A 24272-nucleotide genomic window follows, 5' to 3' on the forward strand; every position below is an offset into this window, starting at 1 on the left:
GGATAACATGCAAAAAGTAATGGATCAAGTGATAATAGGGTAATAATAAAGTAAATATGGTTGTTTATTACATTATTTGCGATTCTACGTGTTTTAATATTCAAAGGAGATGGTACAGTGAAAGGTCAAAAAGAAAAAAAAAAGTGAAGAAAAAAAATTGTTGGAGACGCCCGGACTCGAACCAGGGACCTCGAGGTCGGAAGTCAAGTACGTTACCGATATACCAAAAAATTTCACATAGAGATTACACGTAAAGGGAAATAAGAATTCTCAAATCCCACTTTGTAAGTGAAATATGAGCATGATCTCGGCATCTGATCGAAAAATAAAGGGCACACTTGTGATAGCTTATTGTCTCAGCTACAACATACTCAAAGCTCAGCGTAAACAAAGATAAAACGACGGAGATATTGCTCGCAAAAGACGAGAATGTAGAATCCAGTTTTGAGAAAAAGTCATGTCCCATAGAGAATACACGCAAAATGTGAAAAATTGACATGCCTCCTTTAATCTTAAAAATACGCCATGATGCTTTTGTCAAAATGAAATATCGTGTAGACTGCATTTGTAGAGAAGATTCTCAGGTAGAACATATCAAAATTTGAAAGAAAGTTGATCAACATTTACAGAGATACAATCAATTTTCCAAAAATCTGCTGACGTCATAATATGAAAATTAAAATTTTGAGTTTGGAGGCCATTATGATGACGTCATGAGTTAATTGAGGGTCAAATGAGACATGAAATCATATTTCCAACTCATGCTTTTTCCAACCATGATATAAAAGTTGGGGTCAATTGACTCTCTGAAGAGCTTTTTTGATTTTTAAAATGGGATGTTTTTGATCAAATTTGCATTATATTGCCCATAGCAGCCCGCGCGGATTTTGAACTTTGACGCGCGCTCACGGCCTTATAAAAGGTCAAGAGTGACTGAAATTAATGTAAATTGTCATTTACGGTAAGAGGAATCTAAATCATGCAAACAATTTGAATTTGACCTTTTCCGCGCGTTATGAGCGCGCGCAACGCGCGCGGTGACACTTACGGACGGAAAATTTTGAAATGCTTAAAATGACCTGATTCGTACTCTCCTCTAATAGTTAAGTGATTTTGAGCATTTTTAAATTTTGACGCGCGCGTACGTGCGCGTCATGACCTTTATGTGACCTTTGATGACATGACCTGTTGACCCTTGACCTGAAATATATGTGATATGAATATGAATGACCTTTGCTTATGCATCATGAAGATATGATGGATAACGTGATTTCACAAAATGGCGCCTGGATGACGTCACGATGACGTGATGACCTTGAAAAGGTTCCTGTCACGTCTCATCACAATGACCTATGACTGTGCCAAAATTGAATGAAATTGACGAAATTGAACTTGAGTTATCCTAGGCACAAAAAAGTGTAGGAAATAAATAAAAATAAAGAATAATAATAATAATAAAGAAAATTCTGACGAAAACAATAGGTGATCTGTTTTCAACAGACCACCTAATAAAGAATAAACTAGAAATTTAATTCGTCGTGGGGACGAATTAGGTGGTCTGTTTTCAATTTTATGATCATTGAAAAGTCAAAAAAGAAAAAAAAAAAAAATTGTTGGAGACTCCCGGACTCGAACCAGGGACCTCCAGGTCGGAAGTCAAGTGCGTTACCGATATGCCAAAACATTTCCCATAGAGATTACACGTAAACGGAAAATAGAATTCACAAATCCCACTTTATAAGTGAAATATGAGCATGATCCCGGCATCTGATCGAAAAATAAAAGGCACACTTGTGATAGCTTATTCTCTCAGCTACATCATACTCAAAGCTCAGCATAAACAAAGATAAAACGATGGAGATATTGCTCCCGAAAGACGAGAATGTAGAATCCAGTTTTGAGAAAAAGTCATGTCCCATAGAGAATACACGCAAAATGTGAAAAATTGACATGCCTCCTTTAATCGCAAAAATACGCCATGATGCCCTTGTCAAAATGAAATATCGTGAAAACTGCATTTGTAGACAATATTCTCAGGTAGAACATATCAAAATTTGGAAGAAAATTAATTAATATTTACAGAGATACAATTAATTTTTCAAAAATCTTCTGACGTCATAATATGCAAATTGAAATTATGAGTTCGGTGGCCATTATGATGACGTCATGAGTTAATTGAGGGTCAAATGACACATGAAATCATATCTCCAACTCATGTTTTTTCCGACCATGATATAAAAGTTGGGGTCAAATGACTATCTGAAGAGCTATTTTGATTTTTAAAATAGGATGTTTTTGATCAAATTTGCATTATATTGCCCATAGCAGCACGCGCAGATTTTTAACTTTGACGCGCGCTCACGGCCTTATGAAAGGTCAAGAGTGACTGAAATTAATGTAAATTGTCATTTACGGTAAGAGGAATCTAAATCATGTAAACAATTTGAATTTGACCTTTTCCGCGCATTATGAGCGCGCGCAACGCGCGCGGTGACACTTACGGACGGAAAATTTTGAAATGCTTAAAATGACCTGATTCGTACTCTCGTTTAATAGTTAAGTGATTTTGAGCATTTTTAAATTTTGACGCGCGCGTACGTGCGCGTCATGACCTTTATGTGACCTTTGATGACATGACTTGTTGACCCTTGACCTGAAGTATATGTGATATGAATATGAATGACCTTTGCTTATGCATCATGAAGATATGATGGATAACGTGATTTCACAAAATGGCGCCTGGATGACGTCACGATGACCTGATGACCTTGAAAATGTTCCTGTCACGTCTCATGACCATGACCTATGACTGTGCCAAAATTAAAAGAAATTGATTGAACTGATCTTCAGTTATCCTCTGAACAAAAAAGGGGGAGAAATAAAAATAAAGAATAAATAAATAATAATAAAGAAGAAAGAAAATTCTGACGAAAACAATAGGTGATCTGTTTTCAACAGACCACCTAATAAAAATCTTGACGAAATCAAAAGGTGATACGTTGACTTCGTTACGTATCACCTAATGATACGTATACTTTGTACGCATCACCTAATGATTCCTTCAAAATTTGCAATTTCAACTTTCGATTGAAAATTTCGATATGATCCCAACATCTGATCGAAAAACAAAGTACACCGTTTTTATAGCCCATGGTCTCAGCTATAACATACCCCAATTTGGGAGAAAACAGAGCACACATAAGATAGATAGTGCTCATAGATGAATGCCATGTAGATTCATGATGTGAACGAAATTCACCTTCCATAGACATAACACGCAAATGACGAAAATTCTGACATGTGGCCTTTAATTGAATTTTGTACTATGATGACCTCATTAAAATGAAACTTAGTGAAAAGTGATCTTGTAGAGAATTGCCTTATCTACAACATATCGACATTTCAAAGAGAATCGATGAATATTGAGAGAAATACACTACATTTTCCATAAATACAATGACGTCATAATATGCAATTTTGTATTTTTGACTTCCAAGGCCATTATGATGCCGTCAAGATGTACTTAATGGCCAAATGAGATATGAAATCATACCTCCGACTCATACTCTATCTAAATATGAAAAAAAAATTGGCAATCCCTATTCATCCCAATGGACTTTTCATAGGCATGTTTTTGCCCATATATGCAATGTATTACAAAAATCGCGCGTACGGACGGTTATCTTGAACGGACGCTCATTCCGTTTTTAATAGTGATAAAGAGCTAAACATGGTATCAAATTTTCCGGAAAAATATGAGGAATATTCGGTCAAGAGCTTTTGCGGAGAAATTATTTTTCGTTCGGCCGTGACGAACGAAAACGTGCAAAAATGCGTGTTTTGCGTGATTTTTTATGAAATGCTTAAAATGGCCTGAAACGTATGCAAAAAAAATTTAAGACGATTTTGAGCAATTTAAAATTTTACGCGCGCATTGACGCGCGCGCCTACGCGTACGCGCATTTTTGCGCGCATTTATTGACCTCATATTGATCCGACGGATATTGATCTTAATCTTGATAAATATGAATGTAAAATTACTTTCCGTTATGAAGATATGATCATAAGTTGATTTTTACAAAATGGCGCCTGGATGACGTCACGATGACTTTGAGTCTTTGAAAAGTCACGCAGTTCTAAGTTAGACTAAGATCTATCATCAGTGAAAGATTCATAACAATGGCTTTATTGAGTCTTGAGATATCCTGCGAACAAATTCGAGGAAGAATAATAAATAAAAAAAAAAAAAAATAAAAATCTTGACGAAATCAAAAGGTGATACGTTGACTTCGTTACGTATCACCTAATAAATAAATAACAATCTTGACGAAATCAAAAGGTGATACGTTGACTTCGTTACGTATCACCTAATGATTCCTTCAAAATTTGCAATTTCAACTTTCGATCGAAAATTTTAACATGATCCCAACATCTGATTAAAAAACAAAGTCACCCTTTTTTGTAGCCCATGGTCTCAGCTATAACATACCCCAATTTGGGAGAAAACAGAGCACACATAAGATAGATAGTGCTCATAGATGAATGCCATGTAGATTCATGATGTGAACGAAATTCACCTTCCATAGACATAACACGCAAATGACGAAAATTCTGACATGTGGCCTTTAATTGAATTTTGTACTATGATGACCTCATTAAAATGAAACTTAGTGAAAAGTGATCTTGTAGAGAATTGCCTTATCTACAACATATCGACATTTCAAAGAGAATCGATGAATATTGAGAGAAATACACTACATTTTCCATAAATACAATGACGTCATAATATGCAATTTTGTATTTTTGACTTCCAAGGCCATTATGATGACGTTAAGATGTACTTAATGGCCAAATGAGATATGAAATCATACCTCCGACTCATACTCTATCTAAATATGACAAAAAAATTGGTAATCCCTATTCATCCCAATGGACTTTTCATAGGCATGTTTTTGCCCATATATGCAATGTATTACAAAAATCGCGCGTACGGACGGTTATCTTGAACGGACGCTCATTCCGTTTTTAATAGTGATAAAGAGCTAAACATGGTATCAAATTTTCCGGAAAAATATGAGGAATATTCGGTCAAAAGCTTTTGCGGAGAAATTATTTTTCGTTCGGCCGTGACGAACGAAAACGTCCAAAAATGCGTGTTTTGCGTGATTTTTTATGAAATGCTTATAATGGCCTGAAACGTATGCAAAAAAAATTTAAGACGATTTTGAGCAATTTAAAATTTTACGCGCGCATTTTTGCGCGCGCCTACGCGTACGCGCATTTTTGCGCGCATTTATTGAACTCAAATTAACCCGACGGATATTGATCTTAATCTTGATAAATATGAATGTAAAATTACTTTCCGTTATGAAGATATGATCATAAGTTGATTTTTACAAAATGGCGCCTGGATGACGTCACGATGACTTTGAGTCTTTGAAAAGTCACGCAGTTCTAAGTTAGACTAAGATCTATCATCATTGAAAGATTCATAACAATGGCTTCATTCAGTCTTGAGATATCCTGCGAACAAATTCGAGGAAGAATAATAATAAATAATAATAATAATAATAATAAATAAATAACAATCTTGACGAAATCAAAAGGTGATACGTTGACTTCGTTACGTATCACCTAATAAATAGTAATTATCGAGATCCTATCTGACATAGTTTGTTTTACGATGCGCCATTCATGGTCAAACAGCATATATTATAAAAATTCTCTATATAAAGATAATCTAAATTTTTTTTGGAAGCACATAGGCCTCTATCTATTTGGCCCCCTCCCCTAGAATCCCGTGGATTTTCCACGGGTCCTGCTAGTTATTATTAATATCATGATCATAATTTATCATCAATATCATCAGATATTACTATTATTATTATCATTATCATCAGTTATTATCAATAATATTATTACTTTTATTATTATCATTATCATCAGTTATTATCAATAATATTATTACTTTTATTATTATCATTATTATTATCCTTATTATCATTGTTACTATTATTATTAATCCATGATTGTTATAGTGGATTTAAAAATAACACATAATTTTACCATAAAGTTACACCAAAAAAATTCTACAAATTATGCCCCCTTTTAAAAAAAAGAAATGGGTACAACAAGGCCTCTATTTTTTGCTTATCGAGCACACATTCACACAATTTAGCCTACTTTCACGAACACAGGTACATTCTAATTCACATGTTTGCTAACATCATGGGGGGGGGGGGGGATTAGGACAATTACCCCTTCGACAATTACCCCCGGAAAACTACCCCCCCCAAGGACAACCACCCCCAACCCTGAAAATACCCCTAGGACAACCAAGGACAACCACGAGAGGCCAATTACACCCCACCCCCTGTTCATTAAAGGGGAAGTGTACCCTGATGATAATAAGTTGGTTTTAATAAAAACAGAATATATTTTCAGAGGTGATAATCCAAGGGGGTAATTTTCGAGGGTAATCGTCCTCAGGAAGGGTGGGGGGGGGGGTGGTTTTCCTAGAACTCACACAAATTAGCCTACGTATGAACACATGTACACACTCATTCACGTGTTTGCTAACATTATGGGGGGGGGGCACATTGTTTGTAAACTTTCTTGCTCTTTCGCAAAAAAACATACCCTTATTACCCCTTTTTCTAACTCTCATTAGAAATTTGGGGATCACCTTTGAAAATGTTGATAACTTAAATAACTGTGCCATTACAAGAGAAATCCCTCCCTATAAATAACATAATAATAAACTTTTAAAAAGAGAGAAAAAATTAAATTTTCCTTGTTCATAACAAATTGTGTGATCCCTCTCTGCATAAAACAGGTACACAATGTGCTCTTAACACTACTCTGTTTTGGGCTTATTGAATACACACTCACAAACTGATCCTATAACACTTTCTACATAGGCCTTTCACATGTTTCGAACATTGTGACAATATTATGATCCCTTTCTCATGCAATTTCTAAACTAACACCAGATAGTGGACTGTACTCATCAAGGTGAAAAAGAAGAAAACAGCCTTTTTACAAATATCTAAACATTTGCAAACATTGCCAAAAAATACCCCCTTTTACACCAAAATCAGTACAGGGCTTGAAGCCAACAGGCTAGCCAGAACACATAGACACCCACAATCTAAGTCTGGACCGTTAAATTTGGAAGTTGTAACTCAGGGCTCATGCATACTGACTGTAAAAAGTTAAATCTGGACCATAAAAAAAAAAGTCAGTGTGGAGCCCTGTATCAGGCATACACAAAGTCAAGATGTAGTGTTACCAGTGGGACATTAGGGACTTTTAGATTTGCGTGGACTGAAACGTGTGACGTCTATTCAAGGCAGTGCATTAAAAGGACGTCGATCGTAGCAATCCCCATTGTCTTTGTGCGAATCTAAAAGTCCCTATTGTCTTACTCTACCGATACCAGAGCAACTAGACTTCATACTTTGATTGCTTCTCTGGAATTTCAGGATCATCCTGCGGAACTCTTGACTGAGTAGAAGGAGCTTGCCTCTTACAAGGCCTGCTCAGACCGCTGCTACCTTCTGCATATGTCTGAGACAATTGACATACAGTATCTGATGTATCTGATGTATTACCAACATACTGTTGAGGGTAGTCTGATGGTGGTAACGTCCTGAGGAATGAAAGAATGATTATTACAATCTTTGCAACTTGATGGTACCACCGTGACCGTGAAGTTATGGGTGTAAGTGTGGAGTGCCACAAGTGTCAAGTTTGACAGACGCAAGTGCTAAACTTAAATCCACTGTTATCATTACTGTTATCATCCTTATTATTATTATTATTATTATTATTATCATTATTATTGTTATTAATAATTATAATAAGTTGTTATTATCAATATAATCAGTTATTATTATATATATTATATATAGTATTACTATTAATCCATGATTGTTATAGTTATTGGCACGTGACATGATTGACATCCCGGTATAGCTTTTAAGGAGCTGCTTTTTGGGATTACTGCAACAAGTAACAAGGAGTAAAAAATAATCCCCTATTTTACATAATAATTACACAAAAATTGTCCACTGACAAAATATGCCCCTTTAAAAAAAAAAAAACGGTTACTGGTACAAAATGGCCTCTAAATAAAATATTATTTATTTTGCTTATTGCGTACACATTTACACAAAGTAACCATGGTTATTGGGATTTTAGAACTATTTTTTAGAACTATTACATGGGTTTGGAATTTTACCCAGAATTTTACAGGAATTGTTAAAGTTTATGAATGCAATTTCGACCAATCAGATGGCTGGATTTCTTAAGTGAGGTATATAAAGCATGGTTTTTCATGGAAAAACATGTGATATTCTCAGTAAAGGAATTACACGTGACCGTGCTTGACCTATCATTTGATGAGGATCAAGGAGTGAGTTGCATAGCAATAAAATTATTTTTAATTCATTATGTTTAGTTCACTTACAATCGCCTGTCAGTGAGCTCCTGCAGGAATGAATCGATATCTACTTGGTACTTTCCGTTGAACTTGAAATTTCCATTACTGATTTGAGGAAAAGAACCCTGAAAAGAAATATATGAGTATGATTGGTGATAGTGATTCTTCTAGTTTTCCTCCATTCAAGTCTGGCTGACATACTATACCATACATGTACATACCAGGTCAGTACCCTCTCTGGCATATAGACTTAGTGTCCTTGTTACGCTGACACCTCATATACACCGCCCCTCCCCACCAAATACACACACATACAAAAAAAGCTATGTTGATTGAACTGGTCAATATTTCAACAGAACTTTATGCTGACACCCCTCCTCCCTGATCATGCACCTGTCCAAAACATCAAGGACAAAAACAAAAACTGTGCTTAAAATAAGTACACTGTGATCAAGATCTCCATTCTTGTTTAGTGACTATTCAATCTGACGTATACTCTCAGACCCATGATGACATTATTCAAACCTTATGAATTGATTTGAACTATTTGTATCTATTAGTCTTTAGAGTACTTCAGTGATCTGTTTATAATGAAATTGTATTATTGCGTAACTAGTAACACAACACTCCCCCCCCCCAAAAAAAAAATAGATGGAATTCGACTGCGCGCAGTCGAAAATGATGCCTCCGTCATAGAGCAATTTTACAAACCAAAACACAAGAAATTTTTTGAATTCAAGTTCAATTGTAATTCATTAACAGGTTCTCAGAATATTGTGATTACAAGCAATTTCTCATATACATATATGACCCTTTGATCTTTGACCTCATGACCCTAAAATCTACTCAGTTCATTGGCTCTGCAAGATGTCCTGAGTTAAATAGTAATCCATCTGTCAGTTCTAATGAGAATGCGTTCACAAGCTATTTTTGCATACATAATGAGCCCATGACATTTGACCTTATGAACCAAGAATCTACTCTAGTTCATTGGCTCTGCAAGTAACATACATGACCTAATTTTGGCAGCAATTCATCAATCGGTTCTTGAGATAACGCGATCACGAGCTGTTTTTGCATACATAATGAGCCCTGTGACCTTTGACCTTTGACCTCGTGACCCCAAAATCTAATCAGTTCATTGGCTCTGCAAGATACATACATGACCAAAGTTTGGCAGGAATCCATCAATCGGTTCTTCAGATAACGCGATCACGAGCTGTTTTTGCATACATAATAAGCCCTGTGACCTTTGACCTTTGACCTCGTGACCCCAAAATCTAATCAGTTCATCAGCTCTGCCAGTAATATACATGACCTAAGTTTGGCAGGAATCCATCGGTCGGTTCTTGAGATTACGCGATCACGAGCTGTTTTTGCATACATGATGAGCCCTGTGACCTTTGACCTCGTGACCCCAAAATCTAATCAGTTCATCCACTCTGTAAGATACATACATGACCAAAGTTTGGCAGGAATCCATCAATTGGTTCTTCAGATAACGTGATCACGAGAACGGGACATACGTACGTACAGACGTGTGTACAGACATACGGACGGACAGACGGACTGACAACCCGAAAACATAATGCCTCCGGCTACTTCGTAACTGAGGCTTAAAAATCCTAAAACTCATCTCCAATGCTGCATGTGCACCTGAATTCATCATGGCATGGATAAAGAGTACAAACACACATACATACCTGTAAGGTTGACGCCTTTGCATTCAGTGTAGAAAAGAACTCCTCCTGGACATCCCTTCCATGTAGTATCAGGTCAGTCAGGTTTGGCATGGAACACAAAGCATTTACTAGGTAATGTGAAGAGGCTGATGTTGGACATCTAACATCATCAAGCTCGACAGATTGGACCTACATGTATACAAACAGTGATTGATACAAGTACATTACCAGAGTACACCTTTTCATTGAATTACTGCAAATATAACTGGGTGCTCTGATATACATGTATGTGTATGGCTATGCTTGGATGACAAATGCAATGGGCTTTATATAGTCAAATACAGGATTTGGATAAGGGCTGCAAATAGGTTTGAGCTCAGGTTTAGTGATAGGAATACTTTTTGGTGCAGGGATCAAGTTAAGAATTTGGATAGTACAGGATGGAAAGCACAGAAAAATTGTTGATGGGGCATACGCATTAAACAAAACGAGGATAGAAAAATTATACAGACGTAGTGCATTTTCTTACTTCATACTACATAGTGATGCATTCAAGGAATATATCCTAACAGGTACCCACTTATATTACTTCACCTAGGACAAGTTTTGCAAATGTAGATTAATGTCTTGCCAAACAACATGAGTGCTACGTATGGCAGGGATTCGAACCCCATACCTCATGGTTCATGTCCATAGAGTGATCTATCCAATAGACAACGAACATCTCTACATGAACAATGGTTGATAACAATTATTTTATAATGTATAATACCCATAAACGGGTAACTGATTTTAATAAATAGAGATGTATTTGTCTTGGAGAATTAAATATAAAACAAAGAAGAAACTATCACTTTTTTGATTATTTAGACACATTTTTGACATTGCCTTACTGCTATAATACATTTGTGACTAAATGAATGCATTATACATGAATGTGTATGTAGAGTGTGTACATGTAGATTTGCTTAAAATAAGTACTGTGATCTAGATCTTCATTCTTGTTTAGTGAGTATTGAATCTGAAGTATACTAAGATACTACTTTCAGACCCATGAGGATATAATTCCCACTATATGAATTGCTCTGAACTTAAAAATATGAAAATTACAAACAAAATTATTTGTATCCACTAGTCTTTAGAGTACTTCCGTAATCTGTTTATACTGAAATTGTTTTACTGCATAAGTAGCGACATGACACTCTCCATCCCCCCAAAAAGCTTACTTAAAAACTTTAAGTTAGTCTTCATTAAACCAAAATATCTTTTCTGAGGCAATCCTTTAAAAGTGATGTTTTTTGCAGAACATCATATTTTTAACTCGAGCCATCTGAATTCTGTATCTTACACTGCACATGAAAACCCCTCTTTTTATAATACTGTTCCTTTGTCTGCTAAGACTATTATACATTTTCAAATAAAACATTAAACACCTTGAAAAATTATTGACTGCATGTTGTTAAAATATCATAACTCCTTAAATTCATCTCGAATGCTACATGTGTACATGAATTCATCATGACATGGATATAGAGTACAAACACACATACACACCTGTAAGGTTGACGCCTTTGCATTCAGTGTAGAATAGAACTCCTCCTGGAAATCCTTTCCCTGTAGTGTCAGGTGAGTCAGGTTTGGCATGGAACACAAAGCATCCGCTAGGTAATGTGAAGAGGCTGATGTTGGACAGCTAATGTCATAGAGCACGACAGTGTGGACCTACATGTATACAAACAGTGATTCATACAAGTACATTACCAGAGTACACGTTTTCATTGAATTACTGCAAATATAACTGGGTGCTCTGATATACATGTATGTGTATGGCTATGCTTGGGTGACAAATGCAATGGGCTTTATATAGTCAAATATAGGATTTGGATAAGGGCTACAAATAGGTTTGAGCTCAGGTTTAGTGATAGGAATACTTTTTGGTGCAGGGATCAAGTCCCCCCCAAAAAGCTTACTTAAAAACTTTAAGTTAGTCTTCATGAAACCAAAATATCTTTTCTGAGGCAATCCTTTAAAAGTGATGTTTTTTGCAGAACTTCATATTTTTAACTCGAGCCATCTGAATTCTGTATCTTACACTGCACATGAAAACCCTTCTTTTTATAATACTGTTCCTTTGTCTGCTAAGACTATTATACATTTTCATATAAAAAAATTAACACGTTGACAAAATATTGACAGCATGTTGCTAAAATATCATAACTCCTTAAATTCATCTCCACTGCTGCATGTGTACCTGAATTCATCATGGCATGGATATAGAGTACAAACACACATACATACCTGTAAGGTTGACGCCTTTGCATTCAGTGTAGAATAGAACTCCTCCTGGAAATCCTTTCCCTGTAGTGTCAGGTGAGTCAGGTTTGGCATGGAACACAAAGCATCCGCTAGGTAATGTGAAGAGGCTGATGTTGGACAGCTAATGTCATAGAGCACGACAGTGTGGACCTACATGTATACAAACAGTGATTCATACAAGTACATTACCAGAGTACACGTTTTCATTGAATTACTGCAAATATAACTGGGTGCTCTGATATACATGTATGTGTATGGCTATGCTTGGGTGACAAATGCAATGGGCTTTATATAGTCAAATATAGGATTTGGATAAGGGCTACAAATAGGTTTGAGCTCAGGTTTAGTGATAGGAATACTTTTTGGTGCAGGGATCAAGTTAAGAATTTGGTTAGTACAGGATGGAAAGCACAGAAAAATTGTTGATGGGCATGCGTTAAAACAACAGGAGGATCGACAAACACAGCCATAGTGCATTTTCTCACTACATAGTGATACAAACAGTGATTCATTAAAGTACATTACCAGAATACATGTATTTATTGAATGACTGCAAATATAACTGGGTGCTCCAATATCGTGTATGTGTATGGCTAAGCTCAGTTGACAAATGTTCTGGGCTTTATTAAGTCACAAATATATATAGGATCCGCATGAGAGCTGCAAATAGGCTTTGAGCTTAGGTTTAGTCTTACGGTATATTATAGATTTTAGTGCTGGGTTAAGTTCAGAAATCGGTTAGTTCAGGGTAGTGGGCGCAGAAAATGCATCAAAAAAGATTTATAGGACTAACTTTTACTATTATAGCCGTAGTACATGTAACTACTGCGTATTCATCTGAGTAATTGCATCCATCCAAAATATTTATGAACAAAAACAAACACAGGACGCTGAGTAATACCCAGCTCATCTTGAACATAACTACAATATGAAGGTTACGTTAATTTGCCAAATAGATTTTCAATTTCATTAATTTACATATACTTCTAGATCAACATGTAATTTTCTCTTTATATGACTTTTGTTTACTAGCTGTTGAAATAGTTGAAATATTTATTGGTTACTGAATCATCATAGGTTATAACAATAATGTGACAATGTCTTTACATGAGTATAAAACATAAGTTAAATTACATTTCCACATTCAGTAAATCATAGATACATACGCTCGAAGAGGTGATGATACAGAAGGGCTACAGCCTAAGCGTGACAGCTTGATACGCTTGCAGCCCAGAAACATTTAAAATCATAACGATTGTAAAGTAAAGTAAATTACAGAACATAATTGGGGGAAAATAACAAAAAATAAACAGTGACTTGCAACCAAAAAAAAAAAATGGGATAGAGGGTGCATGGGAGGGGGATTTTCCTGCTATATCAAGGAAATGCTGACAAACATATATGATATCATGTGTTAATTTAAGAGATTTGTCAATATTTACTCAATAAAATTGATTTCACACTTTTCTTGAAAGTATATACTGACTTCAAGTTACGGATGTCAACGGACAGTGAGTTCCAAATATCCGGACCAGAATGTCTTATAGATTTCATAGCCATTGTTGTTTTAGGATTACATAAATGGTATTTATTTGATTGTCTGGTTGGGTATGTATGAATATTTCTATTCAAACAAAACATTGGTGGGAAGTGGGAAGGTAGGGAATCATTATGTAGACGGAACATGAACAGTGCTTTTTGTAAAAAGTTAATGTCAGTTACTTTCAGAGTTTTTAACCTCGCGAATAGGGGATCAGTGTGATCGCGATATCCAGCATTGGTACACACACGAATCGCTTTCTTTTGTAAAAGTAGCATTTTATCAGTATATACTTTTGAGTCTGCCCACAGTATATTGCAATAAGACATGTAAGGAAGAATCAAGGAATTGTATAGCATATATAGAATATTCAAAGGCACATAATGTTTTAACTTATACAGTAAACCAACAGTGCGTGACACTCTCTTTGAAACGTAATGTACATGATCACTCCATTTCAGATTTTCATTGATGATAGTTCCAAGAAATTTAGTATTTTGTTTTTTCTCCAAATATTCACCATCCAAGACTATTTCAGGTATAGGTTTATCAGTTGCATTTTTCCTGCTTTGAAAATGAATATAATTAGTTTTTTTCAGATTCAGAGACAATTTGTTGCTCCTAAACCACAAAGACAGCTTAGGTAGCTCGGTGTTCAGAATTCTCTGAAGTGATCGAAAATCGGAATTGGAGCAAAACGCATTAGTATCATCAGCAAATATAATATATTGTAATGATGTAGTTGAGTTCGAGATATCATTAACATACAGTAGAAACAATAAAGGACCGAGTATCGATCCTTGTGGGACACCACATTTCATAGGCAATAATGATGAATCTACAGATTCGTAGCTTACATATTGCTTTCTACCTGACAAATAATCATTAAACCAGTCAAGAGCAACTCCTCTTACTCCGTAATAATGAAGTTTGCTTGATAGTACCTTGTGATCAAGAGTGTCAAATGCTTTGCTTAAGTCCATGAATACACCAATAACATGCTTTCGAGACGCCAAAGCATTCGAAACCTTATCATATAATTGTGCAAGGGCTAAATCGGTTGAGTGGTATTTCCTGAAACCATATTGATCCTGATTCAGTAAGTCATTTTCTGTTAGAAAACAATATAGCCTATTGTATATAAGTCTTTCCAATACTTTGGACAAACTCGAGAGAATAGAAACAGGGCGATAGTTTGAGACTTGGGAAGAGTCATCCTTTTTGTATATCGGAACAACCTTAGCAATCTTAAATGCTTCTGGAAATGTACCTGTCGTCAGAGAGAGATTAAAAATATGCACTAGTGGGGTTATTATATTTCCTATAACTTGTTTAAAAAGATATGTGCTTATCCCATCATGACCGTTAGCATAGCTTATTTTAAGAGAACGTGCAATATTCAAGATTTCAATCAAGTTTGTTGGTTTGAGAAATAATGACTTGTTGCAGGGAGTTTGAAGAAATTGTGAGAAGTCGACTCCGTTCGAAGCTATTGTATTGGCCTGATTGGGGCCAACCCCAACAAAGTAAGCATTGAAGCAATTTGCTATTTCTTTTGAATCAACCATTGTATTATTATCTTTGGTAATATGACACTTTGATTTACTCTTTTGTTTTTTGAGGGCTTGATTGATCACATTCCACGTTGATGATGCATTTCCATTTGCATTTTCAAACTGCTTGGCAAAATACATTTGTCGAGACTGTCTAATAATGGTGGTTAGTTTGTTCCTATGTGATTTGTAATTATTCAAGCTTTCCTCTCCTGGGTGTCGAAGACTATATTTATATAATCTATTCCGTTTTTTAATAGAGCAAAAGATACCTTTAGTTATCCATGGCTGCTTGATTCTATTTCTTGCCGATCTTTTTTTAGTCATTGGGATATGTTTATTTAAAAGAGAGGAGAACAAGTTCCAAAAAAGTGCATATGCCTTATTGGTGTCAGTACATGCGACCACGTCATTCCATGTTACTTAGAGTAGTTCGTCATTAAACATGGCTATTTTTTCAGCTGTGATTTTACGTATCATAGCTTGATTCTTTTCGTCCTCAGGATAATTGCGAACATGATTACAAATCAGGAAAATTGGAAGGTGGTCAGAGATTTCACTATACAAGAGGCCAGAGCCTATATAGTTATTGGTGACATTTGTAAAAATGTTATCTATCAATGTAGAAGAGTTATTTGCCAATCTGGTTGGTTTATCAATCATGGCATTGAATGAATTTGATCATAACATATTATGAAAAGTATTATCTTCCTGCAAAAGATCAATATTAAAATCACCCATCAAGTAAACATCCTTATTTTCTAGATTGACCTTATGCAGCATCCTATCAAACTCATCCAAAAATAATTCAACATTTGTATGCGGAGGCCTATATATTGTACATATCAAGATGTTTTTCCTTTGAGCCATATTGATTTCAATGCATATCGAGTCAGTACCATCACTCTTCAAACTAAGGTCAGATCTAATTTTGTATGTTAACAAGTTTGAGATAAACATAGCAGCTCCACCACCCCTTCCGGTTTTTCTATCAGAACGTACAATCGAATAATTGACAATATTACATAAAGTAGATGGAGATGTATCATTAAGCCACGTTTCTGTGACTCCTATGACTGAAAACGGTTTGGTGAGGGCCGACAGCAGAATGTTCAGATATTCATAATTTTTAACAAGACTTCGTGCATTTGTATGTAATAAGCTAAAGGAATTATTTTCACTCTCAAATCTTGAATTAAATTCATGGCTGCTGTCATCATGTGATGAGGCTGGTGTGAGGCACTCAACATCATGAAGGCAGAGAGTCTTGATCTGTACAGAAATTGAATGACTGAAATAGGTTTAACCCTATTTAGCCCGGGCTATTTTGAAACTGCATAGCTTGGGGGGGGGGGGGGGGCTTCTAAGGCCCCCCCCCCTATGATCTCGGCCGTGAAACGCCCGATCGTCGCGAAAATTTGCATACATGTCAAGTGAAGTGTATAGAATACTATGGTAATTTCAATTTTTTGAAAAATTCACTCATTAGCATATTTATGGTAATTTATGCAAATAAGGTCATCAAATTCACATTTTTGCCCATAAATCAGACATTATTCATATTTTAAGCATTCTTTCTCACTACATATATTTTTTAGACAATTTGGAATAATAATACAACACAACAAATTGAAAAACCAGGGTTATTCCTTATGTTATCTATTGTTTTGATAATTTTTTATGTATTTCTTTGTTTTTTTTAACTTATGTATTTTATTGTTTTTATTGTTTTATTTTATTTCCAACTATAATTAAACTATTTGGACCCAAAAATAAACACCTAAACTATAAACAAGACCAAATAACCAATGTTTTATCTCTTTATTTGAAAAATGAGATTTCCATATGTTTTGTACACAAATCACAAAAATGAGCGATTTTCGGGCTGACATGCAAAGACAAACTGACACGTGACTTCATAACGGGAGGTTTGATTTTCAAAAAATTTCTTTCAAAAGATGCGCAAGGCTCCTTTTTCTTAATGATTGAAGGGACAGTGAACGGTTGGGCTGGGCGATGGGGGGAGACACAAGTGGCAGGGGCAATTCATAAATTCCCCCCAAAATTAGTAATTCTGATTTGTAATTAATACAAATTGTGTAAGGTAATTGTAGAATCTTGGTTTTTATATGACATGGTCAAATAAAACATAGAATCCTGTCTGGATCTACAAATACTTTAATGAAGTTCTATAAATGACTAATCCAGAAAAACAGAATATTCTGGATTATTTGTAAGGGTTGGCAGGTATGTAATATTAGTTGAATATGATCTGAAAATTACAGATGTTTTGCTTTTCATGTAAAAAAAGTTATAGCATAACAAAGTTCATTTTGGACAATATGCAGTTTAGTTCCCTGATAATACATTTAATATGAGTCATCATTGCCGCATACCGTATGTGTCAAGTTTGCAACTGAAATGTGAATGATTAATTGCATTCTTCCCTTTTTCTATAAATGACTAAACAGAGTTGTTAGCAACATCAGACAGACAGGAAATCAAACATTACAAGTACATTTCAACTAATAGAATGATGAAGAAACTATCAGAAACTTCCTAACCAGCTTGAACATTTTGGTATGAGGTAGGAATTTCAGTTGCAGGTTTGAGGATGTAGTAAGTTTTGCTAACTCAAATCAGAATATTTTTACTCTTAGCAAACTTTTGGATTATTGATAAAATATTATCTAGCAGCTTATTACAGAATTTCCATATGTAATCATCTGGCATCACTATGGAGCAATCCTGAAGATTCTTCTCAAGGACTCTGTATTAAAACATTACCTGATGTAAATATATGAGAAAGTGAACCAATAAATATATAGTTTCTTATACTAGTTCCACTTTAACACTTGTAGATTAGAATAAACCTTAATATAATGTAGCATAAATTTTGTTCCATCTTGTGTTTTGGATCACAACACTTAAATCGGATTTGCAACCTTTTGTGATGACTTTACATGTTTGTTACATCCAATGCTCCTGTTAATCCAATACTAATATACCTATTACCCCCATCTCAATGTTGTTTTATAATTGATATAGGTATAAGAGGGTGACATTGACCAAAGCAACCTCATACTAGATGAATTTCAGATTTCCTGGGTCTGTCTTTTAAGATCTTACAAGAATTACAAGAAAGAGTGAAAGTTTGCCTGCTAATGTAAAGTAACATTTCAAAGTTACGTTTATATCAAATATAAATACAGTGCAACTATTATTCAAATGATACACCCCTCTATATTATAGGTTCCTACAGCAAGATGAGTAACCAGCCAAGAAAAACGTGTGGCAGATAGTGACATGTCCATGAAGCACGTGCCTGCTAAGAAGTCTTCCAAAGATATGAGCACTGACTACACAAAATGCATCATATGCCAACAAGAATCTGTGATAAGCCTATTCTTCATCCAGTTACGTGTGTAACAACATATATGAACAAATTTAAGGCTCTTCGCATTCTGGTCGGCCAAAGTTAAACCCTTATGATGTTGTAGATGAGCTGGAAGCTCCTCTTTTCCAGCTCCTGGTCTGTCCACATTCCTCATAGAATCATCCGCGTAAGGTACCAAGACATTCTTGAGGAGCTTGGTGTCGATAAAGGAGATAAATACCGGGCGACCATCTTGAAACATACATTACATGAATACTATAGGTCACATATTTTGGTTCTCAATCAAACCAAAGGTTCAGGATTTATATGTGCTTCCACATTACCACTTGGTGACGCACTGAAAAAACTGAGGCGCCTAGAAGGAGATGATATCGAGGGATAACACCATACACTCCTGCAAGCATCAAAGATTCTTAGAGCAGATTGTGAAGTGTAAGAAAGAGATGTGTGAGAAAAATTCAACTGAGATTTCATTCACATCTGCATACAATATGGTTCCAGACTCACTCACTCTTCAGATGGCCATGCAGACTGAGGACGTTCTGCTTATGTGGCGCCTCGGTAGAATGATCACAACTTCGCAACTGGTGGATGCTCCTAGAGTTTTAGAAGCAGGACTTCCGGGCTTTTCCTCATTCCGTGCTGACCTCCATCCACATAGACAGGCTAGAATCATTGGCTATCTTCCTCTGATCCCATCTTCTCCAACTGACCCTACTGTACTAAAGGAAATGATGATTTGACTTGTCAGGACATCACATGCACGTGGTAACAAATACACAATTATAACTGGAGATCAGGCTACATATGAGCTCGCTGTAGCCATCAGAGACAAGCATCGTAGTGAGTTCAGCAATGTGGTCTTACTGCTGGGTGGCTTTCATCAAGCTCACAACTACATGAAAGCAGTTTGCAGATCTTTAGGGCGGCAGGTGCAAAAGATATGTTGCAGCTGGTCTGTGCCAGGGAGGGGCTACTACCAGGCCATACATGCCCTCAGAATCCTGAGCGAAACTATGTGGCGCCTCTACTAGGAAGCATTCTAGACATGATGGGCAGCAGACAGAGAAACAGATCACTGGCAGCCTGAGGTGGAATCTGTCTTGAAAATGCTCTATGAAAAAGACATCACTGCCACTGAAAAGTTGCAAATGCTTCAGAATTCCCATGAACAGTTATAAGCCCTTCAGGAACTTTTCCCAGAATCAATGGTCGATCAACCAACAGCAATCTTCTGGTCCACCTTCCTGATGTTCTGCATAGATTTAACTACTACCAGCGAGAAGCTGACTGGGTAGGACATGTCTGTGAATCATATTGAATGATACCTTAGCTCAAAGCAGCAGGGCATTACAAATATGGGCAGCAGTCTCTGCCTCTTTATCTTGATGAGATGAAAAATCTTCCTAAAACAGCCCCTGATGTACATGAAGCACTTATGGCGGGTGCATTTGTTGCAAGGAGAGCAGATGGCAAGCACAATTGTGTTTCTCCTGACATGCTTCTTGAACAGACAAATGCAGATGCCAAGTAAAGAAGAAAGCGGTCATGACGGAATTACACCTAACCCCGCCGCATGGATAAAATGGGTTTAAACAATTAAAACCCATCACATCTGTCTCTGCACAGTAAATATCGATGCTGCATCTTCTTTCACCCAGCCGTAACAATGAATCTGGTGTATGTCGAGTAACAAGGGACACAGAGATGGTCATCAAGGTAATGGTAGCAGTCGAGACGAATCCATCCAGTGCAACTACAACATCCCTGATAAATGTGTCAACTGGGCAATGTGCTGATTGCACAGTTTAGGACAACTTGAGCAGTGTTAAACAAATAGGCATGGAGGCACTGTCTCAATCACTGTCCAGTCTTCAGAAGAAGACAAGTATTATGAAGCTGAACACGTTCCACACACAAAACGAGAAACAAAAGAAGTCTGGGCCCACAAGAGCTAAATCAGGGAAGAGTGATGAAGTAACTGCTCTCCTGCGTATGACACAGATCATTGCTAGTGATGGAGAACTAGAGATTGTTGACTTGGTGAGAACCCCAAGGCAAGGGCCATCACTGACGTTGTATCCAGAGAACTAATCAAGGAGGTATTAGGGCCATCACAACATATATTAACACCTCAGCAAGTGAGGACTTCAAGGAGTCTGATCTGGGCAATCTCAGAGCATACAAGTTTTTGAACAACAGATCTATACTCTCCTATTAAAGGCTCCTCCCCCCCCCCCCAAACATGTAAAGAGAGCTGCATGCCCTTGCAACGATGATGAATAAGAGAGCACACATTGCCAAGCCTTAAACCCCACCCTGGACAGAATTTGGGTGGAATCTGGATGATCAGCACGTGCTTCCTGTTCGAAGTACCCATCAAGCCTGGCCCGTTTCAATGAAGAAGGCTATATCATGCGGATGTACTGAAGGGTGCAAGAAGAACTGCTCATGTGCTAAGAAGGAAATACCGTGCTACATAGGGTGCCACTACCAAGGACTATCAAGCAAATTTAGCAGGATGCAGGACATCGAATACGACATCAGAGCAGCGAAAATCAGTGACAGAAGCAGCGACTCAGACAGTGATTAGGAAAGAAAAACAGTAATATCAGAAATAAAGAATATAGGTAGTCGCTTTAAATGTAAATAACTATGATGTACCAGGAAATCGAGTTTGTCGACAAATTGAATAACATTCTTAAAATGCAAGTTCATCTCTTATTTTCATCTCAATTCCCTTTTCAATTAGATATCATCATCATCAGCCATATTTTTATTTACATTTAAGCAGGTATGTGCACTGTGATTTTAGCCAAAAAAGCTGTTGGCCTGTGCGTGGCAATTTTAAAATTAAATGTCATATTTGATTCATATTACTTTAGAACATTCTCCAAATTGATTCTTTGACTTCACAAACTTTGGTCCGGAATCCAATATACACTACAGACGGTTGTATAGTCAAAACTAAATTGTAAAAAGAAACCCTGACATGATGCAGAAATTTTAAATTGAGGTTAATGCAACATGTCATGAATGTAAAATCAGAAAGAAGTTAAGTGAACACTAAATATAATTCAAGACTTGGCAATAAAAACCTTTTCTGATAGGCTTTAAATTATTTGAACACTTTGCATGTATTGACTCCCAATGTGCATTTCCCATTCAATACTCAAGTTTATTATGGTTTATCCCTAAATCTAACATTCAGGGGTAGCAATATCTTGTCATAGCAGGAATGGGGGGGGGGGGGGGGAGGAGGTGGGTGGGATATTTAAGGAAGTTTGGCAACTGAAGGGGGAAGGTTTACCCCCCCCCTTTCCCACTACAATTTTGTATTTTGTTGTGAGAAAATTTTGCAACAACCTCGTGTAAATCTTACTGGGAGGATGCAAAGTGACAGAATGACAAAAACAATACACATTTTAGTTTTTAACTTTTAAATTCCTGACCCAACTTAATTTTTTTTCTACAACTGTAATCACAGTGATTTTTCAAATTTTCAAGCGATTGATGTTCTGCGTCTTGACAAAGCGTCCCCTTAGGCTAGACTACGGCATTACAATGTGTTTTTTCACTCACCTTGGACTTGTTTCCTTCTTTAGCAAGAACTGCATAGAAGTCACTGTGCAAGGCAGCTTGAAGTAGTGTAACTTCCTCTAGAGAGGGCACAGAGCATATAATCTCCCCCATATCATGTGATATAATTGGTCCAAATTCTCCATTTACTCCAAGATCGATCTAAATCAAAAGCAAAAACAAAACAAACGAAAAATTAAAATATGAGAAAGTCCGAGTCCATTGATAAAGTTTAAGACCACCTCAGATTTTGTTGATGCTTCTGTCACTCGGCCTGCATTAAGAAAGTCTCATTGAATGATCACAGAATGGTTACTTAATACAGTGGTCGATATCATCGAGTAGTGCTACGAAACCTATATGATCCCAAATTTATTTGCAAAGGAAGGCCTGCTATAACATTTTATCTGCAATGCAGCATGGTAAAGGCCATTTTTAAAGGGCCCTAAATTATTCCATCCATCAAAATTAAGGGTTACTCTGAAGTCTGAGCATCAAATGATCAAGAGGACTGGTTGCAGCAAAACTGAGGTGTAGGATGCCATTTCAAGCAGTTTATTTTCCAACCAGAAAAGGGTTGGTAGTCCAATAAAACTAATTCAAATAGTTGACTGTTGATATTTATCATATGCCTATAGTGATGGGTATATGAAATGATACTGCTCAAGTATTATCATAATGTATGTTTCACATCAACCCCCCCCCCCTCCCCTCCACTACAACAAAAATGGACAGTCAATAATCATCATTGCTGGTAGTAAACCCACTTAAAAATATCATTAGTGTAAATATTGTATTAAAGACATCTCCTTGAAGACTTGTGCAAATTTGTAATGCTTCCTTCTCATCTCTTTCTTTCTCTCTTAAATGTTGTTTAGTGTATAAATTATTTGAAACTTTATTAATTTGATTTTGTATAGTGCTGGGTGCTTTGCCTATTTAATGAGCTATTACATTTCACCTTTGACCTAAATACTCAGAAATCGAACTTAGGCTGTACATGTACATGTATTTTGATACCATGTACCTTCATATTAAATTTCATTAAATTTGTCTAACATTACTCAAGTTATCGAATGGAAACCAGATTTGCATATTTAATGAGCTATGACCTTTGACCTACATATTCTGAAATTGAACTTAGGCTGTGTTTTGATACCATGAACCTTCATATCAAATTTCATTAAATTTGTCAAAACAATACTAGAGTTATGGATCGGAAACCAGATTTGCATATTTAATGAGCTATGACCTTTGACCTACATACTCTGAAATTGAACTTAGGCTGTGTTTTAATACCATGAACGTTCTTATCAAATTTCATTAAAATCCGTCAACCAATACTAAAGTTATGGATCGGAAACCAGATTCGCATATTTAATGAGCTATGACCTTTGACCTACATACTCTGAAATTGAACTTAGGCTGTGTTTTAATACCATGAATGTTCTTATCAAATTTCATTAAAATCTGTCAAACATTACTAAAGTTATCGATCGGAAACCAGATTGTATTTTTTCGCATATTTAATGAGCTATGACTTTTGACCTTTGGCCTACATACTCCAAAATCAAACTTAGCCTGTATTTCGATATCATGTACCTTTATATCAAATTTCATTAAAATCCGTCAAACATTACTAAAGTTATCGATCGGAAACCAGACGTGTAGTTTTTTGCATATTTAATGATCTATGACCTTTGACCTTTGACCTACATACTCCGAAAACGAAATTAGCCTGTATTTCGATATCATGTACCTT

At 36.2% G+C, this 24272-nt stretch overlaps 1 protein-coding gene across 2 annotated transcripts in view; it reads right to left on the reverse strand.

The window, feature by feature from the left end:
• Window positions 1-24272, reverse strand: part of LOC105440264 — a 60503-nt gene that overhangs the window by 24870 nt on the left and 11361 nt on the right. Inside the window, exons 5-8 of one of the 2 annotated variants that reach the window (XM_030978007.1) lie at window positions 22514-22672; window positions 12424-12591; window positions 8471-8568; window positions 7460-7651 (exon numbers count right to left, since the gene is read on the reverse strand). In XM_030978007.1, the coding sequence (XP_030833867.1) occupies window positions 7460-7651; window positions 8471-8568; window positions 12424-12591; window positions 22514-22672 (617 nt within the window). Of the gene's footprint in view, window positions 1-7459; window positions 7652-8470; window positions 8569-10953; window positions 11848-12423; window positions 12592-22513; window positions 22673-24272 lie in introns of those variants that run through there. The other variant, XM_030978008.1, reaches the window with a different exon arrangement.

The sequence above is a fragment of the Strongylocentrotus purpuratus genome, unplaced genomic scaffold, assembly GCF_000002235.5.
Source record: "Strongylocentrotus purpuratus isolate Spur 01 unplaced genomic scaffold, Spur_5.0 spur5_scaffold_1, whole genome shotgun sequence".
NCBI classification, from domain to species: Eukaryota; Metazoa; Echinodermata; class Echinoidea; order Camarodonta; family Strongylocentrotidae; genus Strongylocentrotus; species Strongylocentrotus purpuratus.